At 35.6% G+C, this 14,499-nt stretch overlaps 1 protein-coding gene across 1 annotated transcript; it reads right to left on the bottom strand.

Moving 5' to 3' along the window:
* Positions 1-5,386: 5,386 nt before the first annotated feature.
* LOC110903398 (protein NRT1/ PTR FAMILY 5.15) lies at positions 5,387-7,521 on the bottom strand. The gene is made up of 2 exons (XM_022149372.2): positions 7,310-7,521; positions 5,387-6,443 (listed from the first exon to the last, which is right to left on the bottom strand). Exons 1-2 carry the CDS (start codon positions 7,510-7,512, stop codon positions 5,507-5,509), a joined length of 1,140 nt encoding a protein of 379 aa, XP_022005064.2. The 5' UTR covers positions 7,513-7,521; the 3' UTR covers positions 5,387-5,506.
* Positions 7,522-14,499: the final 6,978 nt, after the last annotated feature.

The raw sequence follows: 14,499 nt of genomic DNA, 5'->3' as shown, positions 1-14,499 counted from the left end.
ATTTTTCGGGATTCGTCTCCAACTTCTTTTAAAGGCTTCAGTGTAATTGGCTTGCAACACGGTAGGGCTATAAATATAGGCACCTTTTTCCAAGTTCGAATCCTTGAATAGTGGTGTTCTCCCAGATTATTGGCATATATTTGTTGGATTCGAACTTGAAACCCGAGGAGTAAACTAATTTGTGGAAAAACCCTTGACCAACTAGGCTATGTCATGTTGGTGGATTTCTCTACTACTAGATAATAAATTTAAATAGTAATTATCCTGTTTTTCTCTCCTATGAAATATTATTATTGAATCATAATTTCTAGCTTATTTCTTATTTGTTTAATATTTTTTTAAAAATATTTCCTTAATTTTTCCGCTTATTAATATTCTTTTATTTTTCCCGCTTATATCTTATCTCTTATGTTTTCATCTTTGATCCAACCACATGTAATACAAAAGTTTATAACCTTATAATTTCGTGTAATGCACAAGTTTCTAACTTTATAATAAATAGAAACAACAAAGTAAAATGTTACAATAAGTAAATTATACATAAAAGTTCATTTATCAAGACGACTATATGTGTTACGAGATTACATTATATTTATTCAATTCGTGTAATACACGTATTTATTCAACCCATGTAATGCCCGAGTATTTTTTAGAGATTTATTTATGTTTATATTTACTATATAAAATTACATTTATTCAACCCGTGTAAACACGTGGTTCTAACCTAGTTAGCTTGAAAAAAAACCATGTTTTAAACCTATTAAAGATGACGAAAAATGTAAAAAAAAAGTTGAATTTCGTGTCATAAGTTTTTTTTAATAAAATTATGTTTTAATCTACTTATTTTACTAAAAAAAAAAACAAATAAGTATGATTTTTTTCAGCTGTTTATGATTATCATTATTTTTAAAAATTCTATACTAATAGAGTTGAGGGTTGAACCCAGTTTAAGAATCCAACTCGGTGCTAACCAACCCAATTTAAATATTTATATATAACTCATCCAAGAATTTGAAACCTGGACTTTTATTCAAGACGCAAGAACCTCTACCACTCAACCAAATCTGTAATGATAGGAAAGTTTTAGGTGTTGATTGTTTTTTAAGAGGTAAAATGTCTGCTGTCTGCGGACTACATTTGCAGACTACATCTGCAGACATCTGTAGAAGAAGAGTTGGACCAAACCTTTGAAGTCTGCAAGAACAAGACTGTTTGTTTTTTTAACGTATGCAGACTTCTAAAATAAACTGGTGGTAGTGTACGGGCGACGGCGGTGGTGCTGGACGGTGATGGTGGTAGATGGTGGTGGTGGGTGGTGGACGGTGGTGGTGATGGACTGTGGTGGGTGGTGGGTGGTGGACGGTGGTGGTGGACAGTAGTGGGTGGTGGACGGTGGTGGTGGTGATGGGCGGTGGTGGTGAGTGGTGGTGTTTAACCCTCTGCAGACCTTAGATGATCTTGGAAGTGGCTGGGTCAAGTCTGCACCATGAAGAGCTCGCGCAGACGTTTTTTAATGAAACGTCTTCGAAAAAACAAACAGTCTGCGTGTGGCAATGTCTGCGCATGGTCTGCGCGGCGTAGACAGAAGAGCTTGTGCAGAGACTTTCAGAAAAAAAAAAACAAACACCTTATTTAATGTTAGTATAAGGGGGATGGGGGTGGTCATCACTCATCACTCAAAACATCCAATCAAGTTCCGTCATGTTATCAACCATTATTCCATCACTCACCAACTTTTTTAGCGGCAATGGTCATCACTCACAAACACCCAACAATAAACCCTCACACCCCCTCACATCCATTTATCACTTACAGCCCATCACGCCTGAAAACAATCACGGGAACAATCCCATCAGTTGTTGAACTTCATGGTGGTGGTGGAATTTTTGTTTGTTCCACGCGTGGAACATGGCTATCACGGAGAAGCAATTCCCCACTCCCACTCCCCTAAATAGGGTTATATGCTTATGCTATAATTTGTGGTTTTGGTTGTGTCTAATATTATTGTCTCTCACGTTCTACTCCTTGTTCCCGGATACGTATTTAGTATGTACGAGCATTTTTGAGGTTTATGTGAAGTTGATCGATCCGGCCAATTGGCACCAACAATCACAAATTCGATAGCAAATGCAAATTTGTGTAGTAATAATAGCAAGTAAGTTTCCGAACTCTTCCGTTAATAAATTGTTAACTCTTTTGTTATTTGCTTTTATATGTTTTGCTATTTAAACTCTCGAGCTAGTGCTAAGAGCAACTTATTAGAGTTTAAAGACATATGGATCCAGTGGGGCATGTAACTAAGTAACTTTATGTAAAGAGATGGCTACTTCAGTATGAAAACATCAGAAACATGGGTATCAGAGATGGAACTGGCGACGGATTTATGTTGTCAAAAAAAAGGTAACAGCAATAGAATACAAATGATTTCATGGAAAAAAAAAACTTTAAATGTGAGACGACAAAGAATTTACAACATGTACATGAGTTCATCATCCAAAAATGGAACTAATTAATTCGGTAGTGAATCACCAACATTACCAAGAAAATGGATCGCCACATTATGTATATTAATTTTTAGTGAAATATATAAATCAGATATATCTTTTACTTCAAAGTTTCATTATACACAGTATGGGGCGCTATCCCCATAGCACCTTACCCAAAAAAGATCAATAGTGCCTCCTCAACCATACCATGAGCGCTATTAGGGCGCGGTATTGAATGTTAGCCATTGCAATGGCAAACAATAGTGAGGTGTTGTTTGTGTTAGTTATTTAAAGAGTAAATTACGTTTTTGGCCCCTGTGGTTATATCACTTTTACTATATTAGCCCAAAATAAGATTTTTTAACATATGTGCCCCTATGGTCTCTATAACTAACTATTTTGACCCCTGAGTCTAACTCCATCCCTTACCCTAGTTAATTATTTGTCACATGGGACTATGGGAGGCATATCATATGGGTATTTTCGTAATTTCTCTAAATTGAAACAACATACATTTTGGTGAAAGTTGGTTCAAAACCCAAAATCCCCAACGCAACAAGCAGCAGTCATCAATCATTTTGTAGGTAGGATCAGTTTTGTTCTCTTGCAATCGAGCTGTAATCTTCTTATCAAGCTAAAACTGTTAGTTTTGATAATCTGTTAATTCGGTGTTATTTAATCTCCATGTGATCATCTCCAATGTGATGCTGTGTGATTGAAATGGATTTTTAATTCCAAATCATTAAATTCGATAGATGATCATTCAGTTTTGTCAGAAAAATAATTGGCGAAGAAGATGAATGAAATAGGTTTCTATACAGGGGCGGACCCAAGACTTGATGTGGGTGGGCGGGCGCACCCCTTAAAAAAAAAATAATTAGTGTATTATACCCGTTAAAATCCAGATCGCCCCCCATGAAATTTTGTTATCGCACCCCATAAATCCGGCAAACCACGGCGGAAGAAGACTGAAAAAGTATTCATAGAAATTTTATGGGTTGAAGAAGCTATTTGGAGTTGAAGTTAAGAGAGAAAACTGAAAAAGTTATTCATCGGAAACTTTGTTCGGAGTTTCGACCTGTGCAGTACCTTTAGAAAAAGATGATGATGGGTTTTCTTTTAATGTTAGTAGGGATATTTTTGGAATTTGACACATACAATAAAAAACAAGTGCAACAGAAGAGATACACGTGGCTGACCAACTTTTAGAATTCTTTTACTTATTTTATTTCAACAATTAACATAATAATATTTACAACAGAAAAATATCTCTTCTACTTTACTTGAGTTTTTATTAGAACAGAATAATAAATCTTTCAGTTGAGTTTTTAACTTTTTAATTTATTTGTACCTTGTAGCTAAAAATGTGTGGATTTTTTTCCATTGGTTTTATTACTTTATTTTAATAAGTAAAAATCTTGTTTTTACACGAAGGATAAATATTGATATGTAATAAAAATTTCAGTATTTATAGGATAAAGTATGCTATAAACGTAGAATAAACAATAATATGTATAAGATAAATTTTGATATGTACAAGATAAATAATTTTTGACTAATTAAAAGAGAGGGAATAATTAATGGAAGACTTTTATATATATAAATATATATATATATATATATATATATATATATATATATATATATATATATAGGATACGTTGTTTTTGCTAAATTAATTTATTATCTTTCTCACATTGACTTTCTGCTTAAAAGATCATTCTCCTATATATACACATAATAACTTAATTATCTTTTTTTATATGACCTAACCCGACTCGATCCGACACGAACTGAACCGAAAAGAATTATGATATAACGATAGACAAATTACCCCTAAAAATTCCGCACCCCTTGAAGAAAATTTCTGGGTCCGCCACTGTTTCTATATTTGCTCATAGATATTTATCTTTTTTTTTTTTTTTTTTTTTGAACGACACATAGATATTTATCTAAGTAGACTTTTCTGCAATACAACAACATCTGTGTTTACTTGTAGCTTTGAGTTTCTTTTCCATGCATATACATATACAGGAAGGTTCTAACCCAAATCTCCGGCGTAGAGATGAGAAGATCAATGCTGATGCCATTTTGTGAGGTTTGATTTGAAGAAATCTTGAAGAAGTCTTGAAAATATAACAAGAAATTAGCAACCGCCATCACTACCACAGTGCCGCCACCAACCCACCGCACCCCGACCACAACCACCCCCACGCCATCAACAGCGACTTCTAAATCTAGGGCTTTTGCTGGTGTTGGGTTGCGAGTCAAAGGTAGTTCCAGCAAACTGATCATGATGGAAGGTGGAGGTGGTGGCGACTGAGTGGTGGCATTGGGTTGTAATGGTTGTTCGAATCAATCATGAAGGTTCAAATAAGGGTTCAGGGGATATTCTCAAATGTTGAGGATGAAGAGGGATAGAAGAAAATGTTTTTTTTTATTATTAAAGGGTTTATTTATAACTGGGTATGTGAATTGACATAAATGCCCCTCATGTGAGGGGCACATGATCAATATTTAACCAAGTAAATGGATGAGGTTAGTGATAGGGGCCAAAATAGTTAGTTATAGAGACCATGAGGGCACATATGTTAAAAAATCTTATTTTGGGCTAATATAGTAAAAGTGATATAACCACAGGGGCCAAAAACGTAATTTACTCTTATTTAAACTAAGGGGGCACCATTAGTGAGAATAAGAAAAAGGAGGTCCCGTCCCGTAAATGCTAGTTATTGAGAAGATGCTATAAAGCTTTCTGGTTGACATGACACATGCATGATACAATAGAGCTCCTCTCCATATTATGCAACCAAAGTATATTATATTACATCTATTTATATGTAATATGACATTTCATTAATAAAAATTATTTACAAAACAAAAAGTTATATATGGTTATGACTTGTATAATTTAAAATTTAAATCAGGGTATTACACATGTATATAACCTAGTATCAATAACATACTATATAAAGTTGTATTCTGTATCTTCATAAAAGATTTCACAACATTTAACTCAATCACTCAATTGGTTTAATCGTATTGCGCCACTTCGTCAAATACTCTATGATTACGGCTTCCACCATTTGGTCGCCAATTTTTCCATCCTCTATTGAATCTAAATCGCTCCCTGGTTCAAGTAATCTATCGTTCTCATCTTCCTTGTAATTCAAAGGCCGTTGTTTATTCCATGCCAATATGACACATTGGCTCAACACAATCCATGCCACCAAAAGGACAACACATAACACCATTAATAGCCAATAAAACAAGTCTAGCCTGCTGTTTTCCATGTTATGATGAAACCAACTTGGTCTCCCTCCCATCTCGCTAATCTTACCAATTACATACACAAACAACACACTACCGATAGTACCAAGCCCTACAAAGCCTTTCAAAACTAAAATACCATAGTTTCGCATCGACAGAGGCATCTCTTGTACGAAGAACATATCAATACTTCGCTCCATTGAACCGTCAACGATACCAAGGATGAAAAACTGAGGTATCAGCCAAAATGTCCTCATTGGGATGATGTTTTCTTGCTTGTTTTCTAGACCTAGTTTACTTATGACATTTAATCTCGAACTCTCGACAATGGCAGCTGCCATACAACATGGGATTGCATAGATCATAGCATATAACAATTGTTGCCGAGGGGGGTGCTTGAATAGGGTTTCAAAATCTTTTCTTGTGTATTTTCCGAATTGATTTTTTGAGTACTCGTATATTGAAAAGAGTTGTGACACACCCACATATTTCCATATAATAATTGAAGGATTTAAGCGGTCTCCTTGTTTAACAAAATAAGTGTTCCCCATCGAGCTTATTAGTCCCAGGAAAACCAACACAACACCCACCGGTAACAACCTAACAAGGGTTTTCGTGTCTTCGACTTCTTGATGGCTACAATGTATCAATGTATTGTGACCGTATTTGTCACTGTTCTTCGATAACCTAATGCACAATGAACCAACTCAAAAACTATAGAAATCCAAATTTTAGACGAATTTGTTAAAAAATGGTGGCTACCATCCCCAAAATTAGTTCTTCACACGTTTTTGGGTGATGATGACTGTCCTGACCGTTCAATTTTAGCTTTTAAAAAATATACCCTTCACCAAAAGATCAACACAACACATTAACTTAAAACTCTTGTGCCAGAAAAAAATAAAAATAGATTAAACAAATTATTCAAAAAGGAGGAATATTTTAATACTTTCTAAAATGTTCAACCACTTAAAAATATTAGTACTAAAATTAAAAAAAAAAATACTAGGGTTGTAATAAGCCCGCACTTCGCGTGATGCAATGGTAATTCGATCGGTATCATTTAGGTTCGTTATGTATAGGAATCTTCGATCGGTATCGTTTTGGTCTGTAAGGTATCGGCATTGGATGAAAGGTAAAAAAGTAAGTCTCAAAAAAAGTTTATATCAAGACCTAAAAAAATTAGGTACGTAGTCACAACATACTTGGATTTTTAGAAAAACATACGTTAAAATATTAAAATAGTAATAAACTTGTTATAGTAATAAAATAATAAATTGAATTTTAAATAAATATCCTAAAAGCAAAGCAGCACCCATCAATTTAAAATAACGGATCACAAAAAGGATTATTAAACTTCTTTTCTTTTATATTATGTATAATTTAAGGACAATTTTTTTTATAAATACTTAAAAACATAAATATTCAAAAACATACCTTTTTTAAAATATTCAATCACTTAAAATTACTAAAACTTAATTGTAAATATTCAAAGGAAAAAAAATAGTAAAACTTAGAGCTATTAGAGAAAAATGAATAATATGAACTTTTACCTGATACTAGAGCTATGACTCAATTGGTGATCATTTCGTTCAATATCTTTGTAGATCCCAGTTGAATCATATTGTATGCCTTTGAATGTCTTCAAAAATGAGGCCACACATACTCTTAACACAGTTGTAACCGGACTCTTTTCAAGCTTATTGATGTCTAGTTTGTGTGACCATGCTTTGCCCATCAGGAGATACACAGTCATGAAGCTAAAAACTGCAGAAATGCCGAATCGGATTGACCATGATTCTACTATTGAAAATAGAAGACCAAAAATAATAGTAACTTTTGTGTCACTAGAAGTAACTAAACACTTGAAATGAACTGCTTCCATGGTCGCTTCCTTAGCAGATTTCCCAATCATTATTAACATCAAACCCAAGTAGAACAGTATTTGCTGTTTTTCATCTATGCACTTAATTGTGTATTCACTGCATGCTCCCGTAATGCGACTGTAGAGCCATGAAGGCGTTGATATCGACAGCAGTCCCATGCCCTATTCAAGAAGTTAAAACATTTAGCGGTGTGTCTAAACCAACCCCCCTTATGAACTTACATATCCCTTGAAAAAGTTGACCCCCCCCGCCCCCCTATTAATTTTTAGTATTTAAAATATTTTTTGTCGTAAAACTATTAATTTTTTGTCCCGTTTGCGTTTGATACTTTTGGTGGTGACGCTGTACGACTCTTGAATCGGGTTCAAAAAGTCGTTAATAGTAATTCTTCGTCGCTAAAGGTTTCAAACTTTGTATTTAGTAGAATTGGTTTTTCTATTCAAAAGGGGGTGGCGGCGCAACTTGTTGCCCGACTACCTGCCATTGCTTTGTAATTGCCCTTTTTCATGTGGAATGATATGGAATTATATTTCTAAAAAAAAAAATATATATATTTTTTTAAAATAGGGACGATTACAGACTAATGGCAAAGTTACATTTTTATTTGTTTAAGTGGGTTTTAATGGTGTGCCCCTCCAAGTTGCATTTAATTATGGATTTCACTGAAATCAGACCTGAGGCCCAAGTTGGTTAATAAAATTCTATGGAAAAACAGATTCAACAATACTGTGAACTTTTAATTGTTTGATCATCCTAATCAATTACAAACCCATGGAAAATAAAGGCAAAACAACTAGACTTTAAAAACAAATAAAAATAAACTTAATGCGTTTGACTCCAACCTATTCTTCTTTCTCTAGGTTTCCTCTTTCTTAATTATCTAAAATTATTCCCAACGCAGATGACCCTTTTAATTATAAACTTATTAAACTAGTATGTTACAAGATGATTCGAGATGGGTAATCTTCATAGAACAAAAAGAGAATTAAAGACAATAATTTTGAACCATTAGATAGACCGGTTTGACTAGATTTCATGCAGTTTGGCAAAGAATGAAACATTGAAACCTATGACTTACCAGCCCAGATGCTGCGGTAGAGAAGATGAGCATGGAGTAGCTATTGCTGACATAATTATCTATAACAAAGAGAAAAGCGAATGGCATGAGTTTTGTTGTGCCGATCCATAAGTTAATCAAACCAGCAGCATGAATGAGTCCCAGTCCCCAAACATCGGTTATATATGTGATCAACATAAGCAACGCATAATTTTCGGCCATTCCAGCATAATGGACATCTGTCATTGAATAAAACAGGAACCTATAAGTATATGTTTCTGAATTTTGTTTGAGAAATAAGTAGAATTTTCATCAAAGACTAGAGAGGGTGATTAGCATGAGCATTTCAGGACAAAAATATATCAGAAATATTGATGAAAGTTGCTCACATTGAAGAACTACCAAGAATTTTTCCATCTGGATGTACGATACTTACTGCATTCACTTTTTCAAAAGAAAGAACTATATAAGGAATTAGGAACTCACAAAGAAACGTTTTTAAATATCATGAACACACCGAATGTGAAAAGCCAAGTCTAACCAGAAGACCAAAAATCCAAAAAACCGATCCTACTAGCTAGTTATACCGTTGTCTATTATTCCTGGGTCTGGTGGCCAACGATATTAATTGTAACTTTTTATTGTAATTGTTTATTATAATGAAGAAGTCGTGTTTCACTTGATGACACATGCTTCACTATCTTTACATCCAATTAGGCGCCCACTAAATACACAAACCATGAATATAGCTGTGTATCTTAGTCCAAGTCAACCACATGCATGGTCAACTAAATACACAAACCATGAATATAGCTGAGTATCTTAGTCCAAGTCAACCACATGCATGATCAACTAAATACACAAACCTCTCGAAATTATAGTCGATAAGTAAAACCATATTACACAACTTCCCATTGTCAGCGTGTGCTACTTGATGCTAACAACAAACCCATCGCGATACTCCGGCAAAAGGTAATTAACTTTAAGTTTCTACATCTTGAATCCTAGTTGTTCTGTGGGTTTTTAAGCTTTTCAGCTAAAATCGACATTGGAACGGACTGTAGTTTATTTTCAGACTTTGTGTCTCAGTAGTTGATGAAAATCTGAACAAGCATTGTTCCAGTTTAAGACCGATACTTCATACTAGCGTGATATTGGCAAACAAAATGAGAAGCAACGAGTCATGTGATTTTAGGATCAAAGGGAGCTGGTCGAAGGGAAACTGCACTATTTACATAGGAGATTCTTCAACAACATTAGCCCAGGTAGTTTTCATTCTTTTAACATTGTTTGATGGTAATTTCGGCTACATACTATGACTTATTGATCTTGTAGATGCATAGACCGCAAACTTTGAAGAAAATGAAGTGCGGCGAGGATAAATTTATGGTCCCAACTCAACCTAACATGGACTACGCATTTGTGATTGCACTTTTTTCAATTGTTGACGCTATTGAAAACGCTGATGAAACTAAGAGAGGTTCCATTTGGGCTGCTAAAATTTCATTTGAAGTTATTGGTGTTGTTGGTGATTGACTAACGAAACAGTTCCATTTTCCGATTATAAACATGTGCACATATACATTGGATGTATTTTGTAAACTCTAGACGTTCGTCTTTGTGTATTTGCCCTAGCAACTTGCTAGTCCTTGGTTCTTAATTTTATGATAAGATGTTCTTACCACTAACTCGTGTGATTGATAAATAACAGATGAAAGCAACTAACAAAGAGTTAACAGTTTATTAACGAAAGAGTTGAGAAACTTACTTGCTACTAGTAAACAAATTGACATTTGGCACCAAATTTTGTGACCAAATTTTGTGGCCAATCATTGTGATTATAATCACTATTCGTCAATTAATATGTCCGGGTTATAAAAATTTGGAACCATTTAAATACCTTCTTAGCCTTTGCAAAGCAATGCGAGCTGGACGTGGACGGAGGGGAGAAGAAACAGCTCGCGGACTCGCGGTGGTCAGTTTTGTTGATGCATGTTGATACATGATGTGGACTCGACACGACGCGACTCGGCTTGAATCACGACATTCCTCCGTCGTGTGCTTGAAGACTACAAGCGGGCCAAGACATAAAGGACTTGAACATTAGTCTTTGGGCTGAAGCAGATCAACAAAAGAAGTCAGTTGGGCTAACTGGTTGGCGAAACACTTCTTGGGCCCAAGCCCAACTTTGATGAAACATGTAGTTGACGAAACAAGTCTGTTTCGTCAACCTCATTTGTGTTTCTTCAAAAAGTTGTTTCTTCAAAAGTGTTTCGCCAAGAGTCTGTCTCGTTGTGTTTGTGTGTATAAATAGACTGTTACTAGTCTTAGACAAAAAAGAGAACACACAGAGAGCAAACACACACACATGAGAGTTTGAGAGAGTTTATAGAATACATCTGTAAACATTGAGCTTGTAACCGAACCTTTCATATGTATTAATACAGTGGTGTTAATCGGTGAATATTGCGTGTCGTGTATTTGCGTGTTCTATCTCGGTTTGCCTTTCCGGTTGGATTCCGCACAACCGGGTTGGTTAGTATACAAGGATTAGGCGACTAGATCCTCCTAGCCGGACCTACAAGTAGTATCAGAGCCTTGGCTCTTCTCCTTGTTAAAACCGAGTGTTTTCGGGTGTGTTTCGGGTGTTTGAAGTTTTTATTTTTTTCTTGAAAAATCTGGTCAAATCTTCAAATATCTTGTGTTTTTGCTTGGTGTTTTGTTAAAAACCTTGTTATTTCTCATGTTCACATGTTGGTTGTGGGTTTTTTAAACATTTTTAGCAAAAGAGTGTGTTCGGAAAGTTTCGGTTGACCGGAAAACTCATAGTTTTACCGGAAAACTCATTGTGTTCTTCACAATATTCAAGTGTTCTTCATATTAATTCACTTTTTGATCCTTAAGATTAGTTTAGAAAGTTGTTTGTGCATTGGGGTGTGTTAAGTGATTATAATATACAAAGCCATACTTGTTTGGTGAAAGCATCATGTCCTGAGCCGAAAGTAGTTTCTGTTTGTGTCAGAACAGGATAAGGGTTGAAAAGTTTACCAACCCACTGACAACTTTTCGACGAAACTGAAACTCAACGAAACAAGAATTTGATTCGCTGAAGTATCTTTGACGAAACTGATCTTTATGCCTGTTTTGACGAAACAAAATTGGATCTTAAATAGTTGTTGGGCCTGCTTGCTGTTTCGCCGAATTTGATAGGCCCAAATTGTTATTTCGTCAAACTTAAAAGTCAAACTAATCATTCCATTTTCGTCAAAGACCAAGCCTTTTCAAAAATTTGTTTCGTTGACTTTAAGTTATAAAGCAAGACTAAATAATTCATTTGTTTTGCCATTTACAAATTAAAAAAGAGGGATTCTTTTTCGTTAAACAAAACAAATATTTGTGTTGGGTTTTTAATGTTGGGTTTTTAATTAGTTAGCATTCATTTTCGTCAACTGAATTGGGCCCCCTTTGTTTCGTCCACTACAAATCAGTTTCACCAAAACCTTGTTGTTTCGTAAAATCAAAGCCCAAAAGGCCCAAGATTTAAAAATTTCCATTTCGTCAAGCCCACCTATTCTAAATCTGTTTCGTAAACGATTAGTGGGCCAAAATTTTCAATGTGTTTCACCGATTAGGACAGCCTTTTGTTTCGCCAAAAGATTTTACAAATTTGTTTCGTCGAAACACTTTGTGGATTTACACAGTGGGTTTGCATTTGTGACTTAACTGTTTATTTGAGGTGTCATTTTCAGGTGATCATTTTTCATATCAACAATGAATCCAAGTTGGTGGGGTACTCCGGCTCCGGATGGGGGAAAGTATACAAATACAAGTTTGTCTCCCTCATGGGCCGAATCTCCCGTGTCGACATCTTCGCAAGCAAATGCTATATCAACCGGTCAAAGGGCATTCGTATCGAATCAAACTCCGAGTATTCAAAGTATTCTATTAAGCGAAAGCGAAACCAGAATTGTGGTCAAAATACAGAATTATGGATACGTTTCACCACAGATTTCGATCAAGCTATAGAGGTTGCAGCTTCATCTACTGCTACGTTTGCCGATCTTCCTGAAGATCAAAAGAAGACGTATGATCTGGAAAAGAAAGCATACGCCATTCTCACTCAGGCGTTAAGCAAAGATATTTACCATCAGTTTGTCAGTTTCAAGACAACGAAAAAGCTGTGGGACGCGTTGAAGACCATAGGGGTAGGGAATGAAGCAACACGTCAACTGCGACACGATCTACTCAAGAAAGAGTTCGATGGCTTCACGTGTATGGATAAGGAGTCTTTGGGAGATATGACAAGCCGGTTTTATCATTTGCTTACCGAATTGGGTAATTTTGGGGTAGTGACAACTCCAGCAGAGGTTGTGAAAAAGTTTGCAGATGCGTTGCCACCTCAGTGGAATAGTTTCTTGGAAATTCTGAAATACAACGGGGTCTTGGCACAGTTGTAACCGGACTATTTTAGGATCAAAGGGAGCTGGTGGAAGGGAAACTACACTATTTACATAGGAGATTCTTCAACAACATTAGCCCAGGTGGTTTTCATTCTTTTAACATTGTTTGATGGTAATTTTGGCTACATACTATGACTTATTGATCTTGTAGATGCATAGACCGCAAACTTTGAAGAAAATTAAGTGTGGCGAGGATAAATTTATGGTCACAACTCAACCTAACATGGACTACGCATTTGTGATTGCACTTTTTTCAATTGTTGACGCTATTGAAAACGCTGATGAAACTAAGAGAGGTTCCATTTGGGCTGCTAAAATTTCATTTGAAGTTATTGATGTTGTTGGTGATTGACTGACGAATTAGTTCCATTTTCCGATTATAAACACGTGCACATATAGATTGGATGTATTTTGTAAACTCTAGACGTTCGTCTTTGTGTATTTGCCCTAGCAACTTGCTAGTCCTTGGTTCTTAATTTTATGATAAGATGTTCTTACCACTAACTCGTGTGATTGATAAATAACAGATGAAAGCAACTAACAAAGAGTTAACAATTTATCAACGAAAGAGTTGAGAAACTTACTTGCTACTAGTAAACAAATTGGCATTTGTGACCAAATTTTGTGACCAATCATTGTGATTATAATCACTATTCGTCAATTAATATGTCTGGGTTATAAAAATTTGGAACCATTTAAATACCTTCTTAGCCTTTGCAAAGCAATGCGAGCTGGACGTGGACGGAGGGGAGAAGAAACAGCTCGCGGACTCGCGGTGGTCAGTTTTGTTGATGCAGATTTTGTATCCGATGCTTGTCGAATAGATTAGTTATTATTTTACGCTGAATTTGTAATAGTTAGTGAAACGGTCAAACGAATGTGTATTGACCCGCTCGTTTGAAGTGGTCAAACGAGAAGGTTATATGTTTGACCGTGTGGGTTTTGCTAGACAAGTAAGTGTGGGTATAAATACCAACCCTTTGTCATTTGCAAAACTTAGAGAGAGTGAAAGAGGGTGAACTCATTTGAGAGAGTTCCCTGTGAGCTGGGGGAGAGATCACCACTTGGTCTCTCCCCGGATGTATACTCCTTTGTTATTAGTTCGGTTAGCTTTTAATCGGGCCGATTTGTAATGTTTTACTACCGAATTATACAAAGAAGTGGCTCTTTATCTCTTTAATCTCTCCCGTCTTGAACCGATCTCACATTAATCACGGTTTCGGTCCCGAAAACGGTCCTACAATTGGTATCAGAGCCATGGTGCCCGATTTAGTAAATTTAACCGTTTACTAAGTCACATGTGCTCTAGATCTGTGATTTCTGTGCTTTTTGTTCAAGAT

Source organism: Helianthus annuus, chromosome 13 (genome assembly GCF_002127325.2).
Source record: "Helianthus annuus cultivar XRQ/B chromosome 13, HanXRQr2.0-SUNRISE, whole genome shotgun sequence".
Taxonomy (NCBI): domain Eukaryota; kingdom Viridiplantae; phylum Streptophyta; class Magnoliopsida; order Asterales; family Asteraceae; genus Helianthus; species Helianthus annuus.
This window is presented reverse-complemented; position numbering and strand designations above follow the sequence as displayed.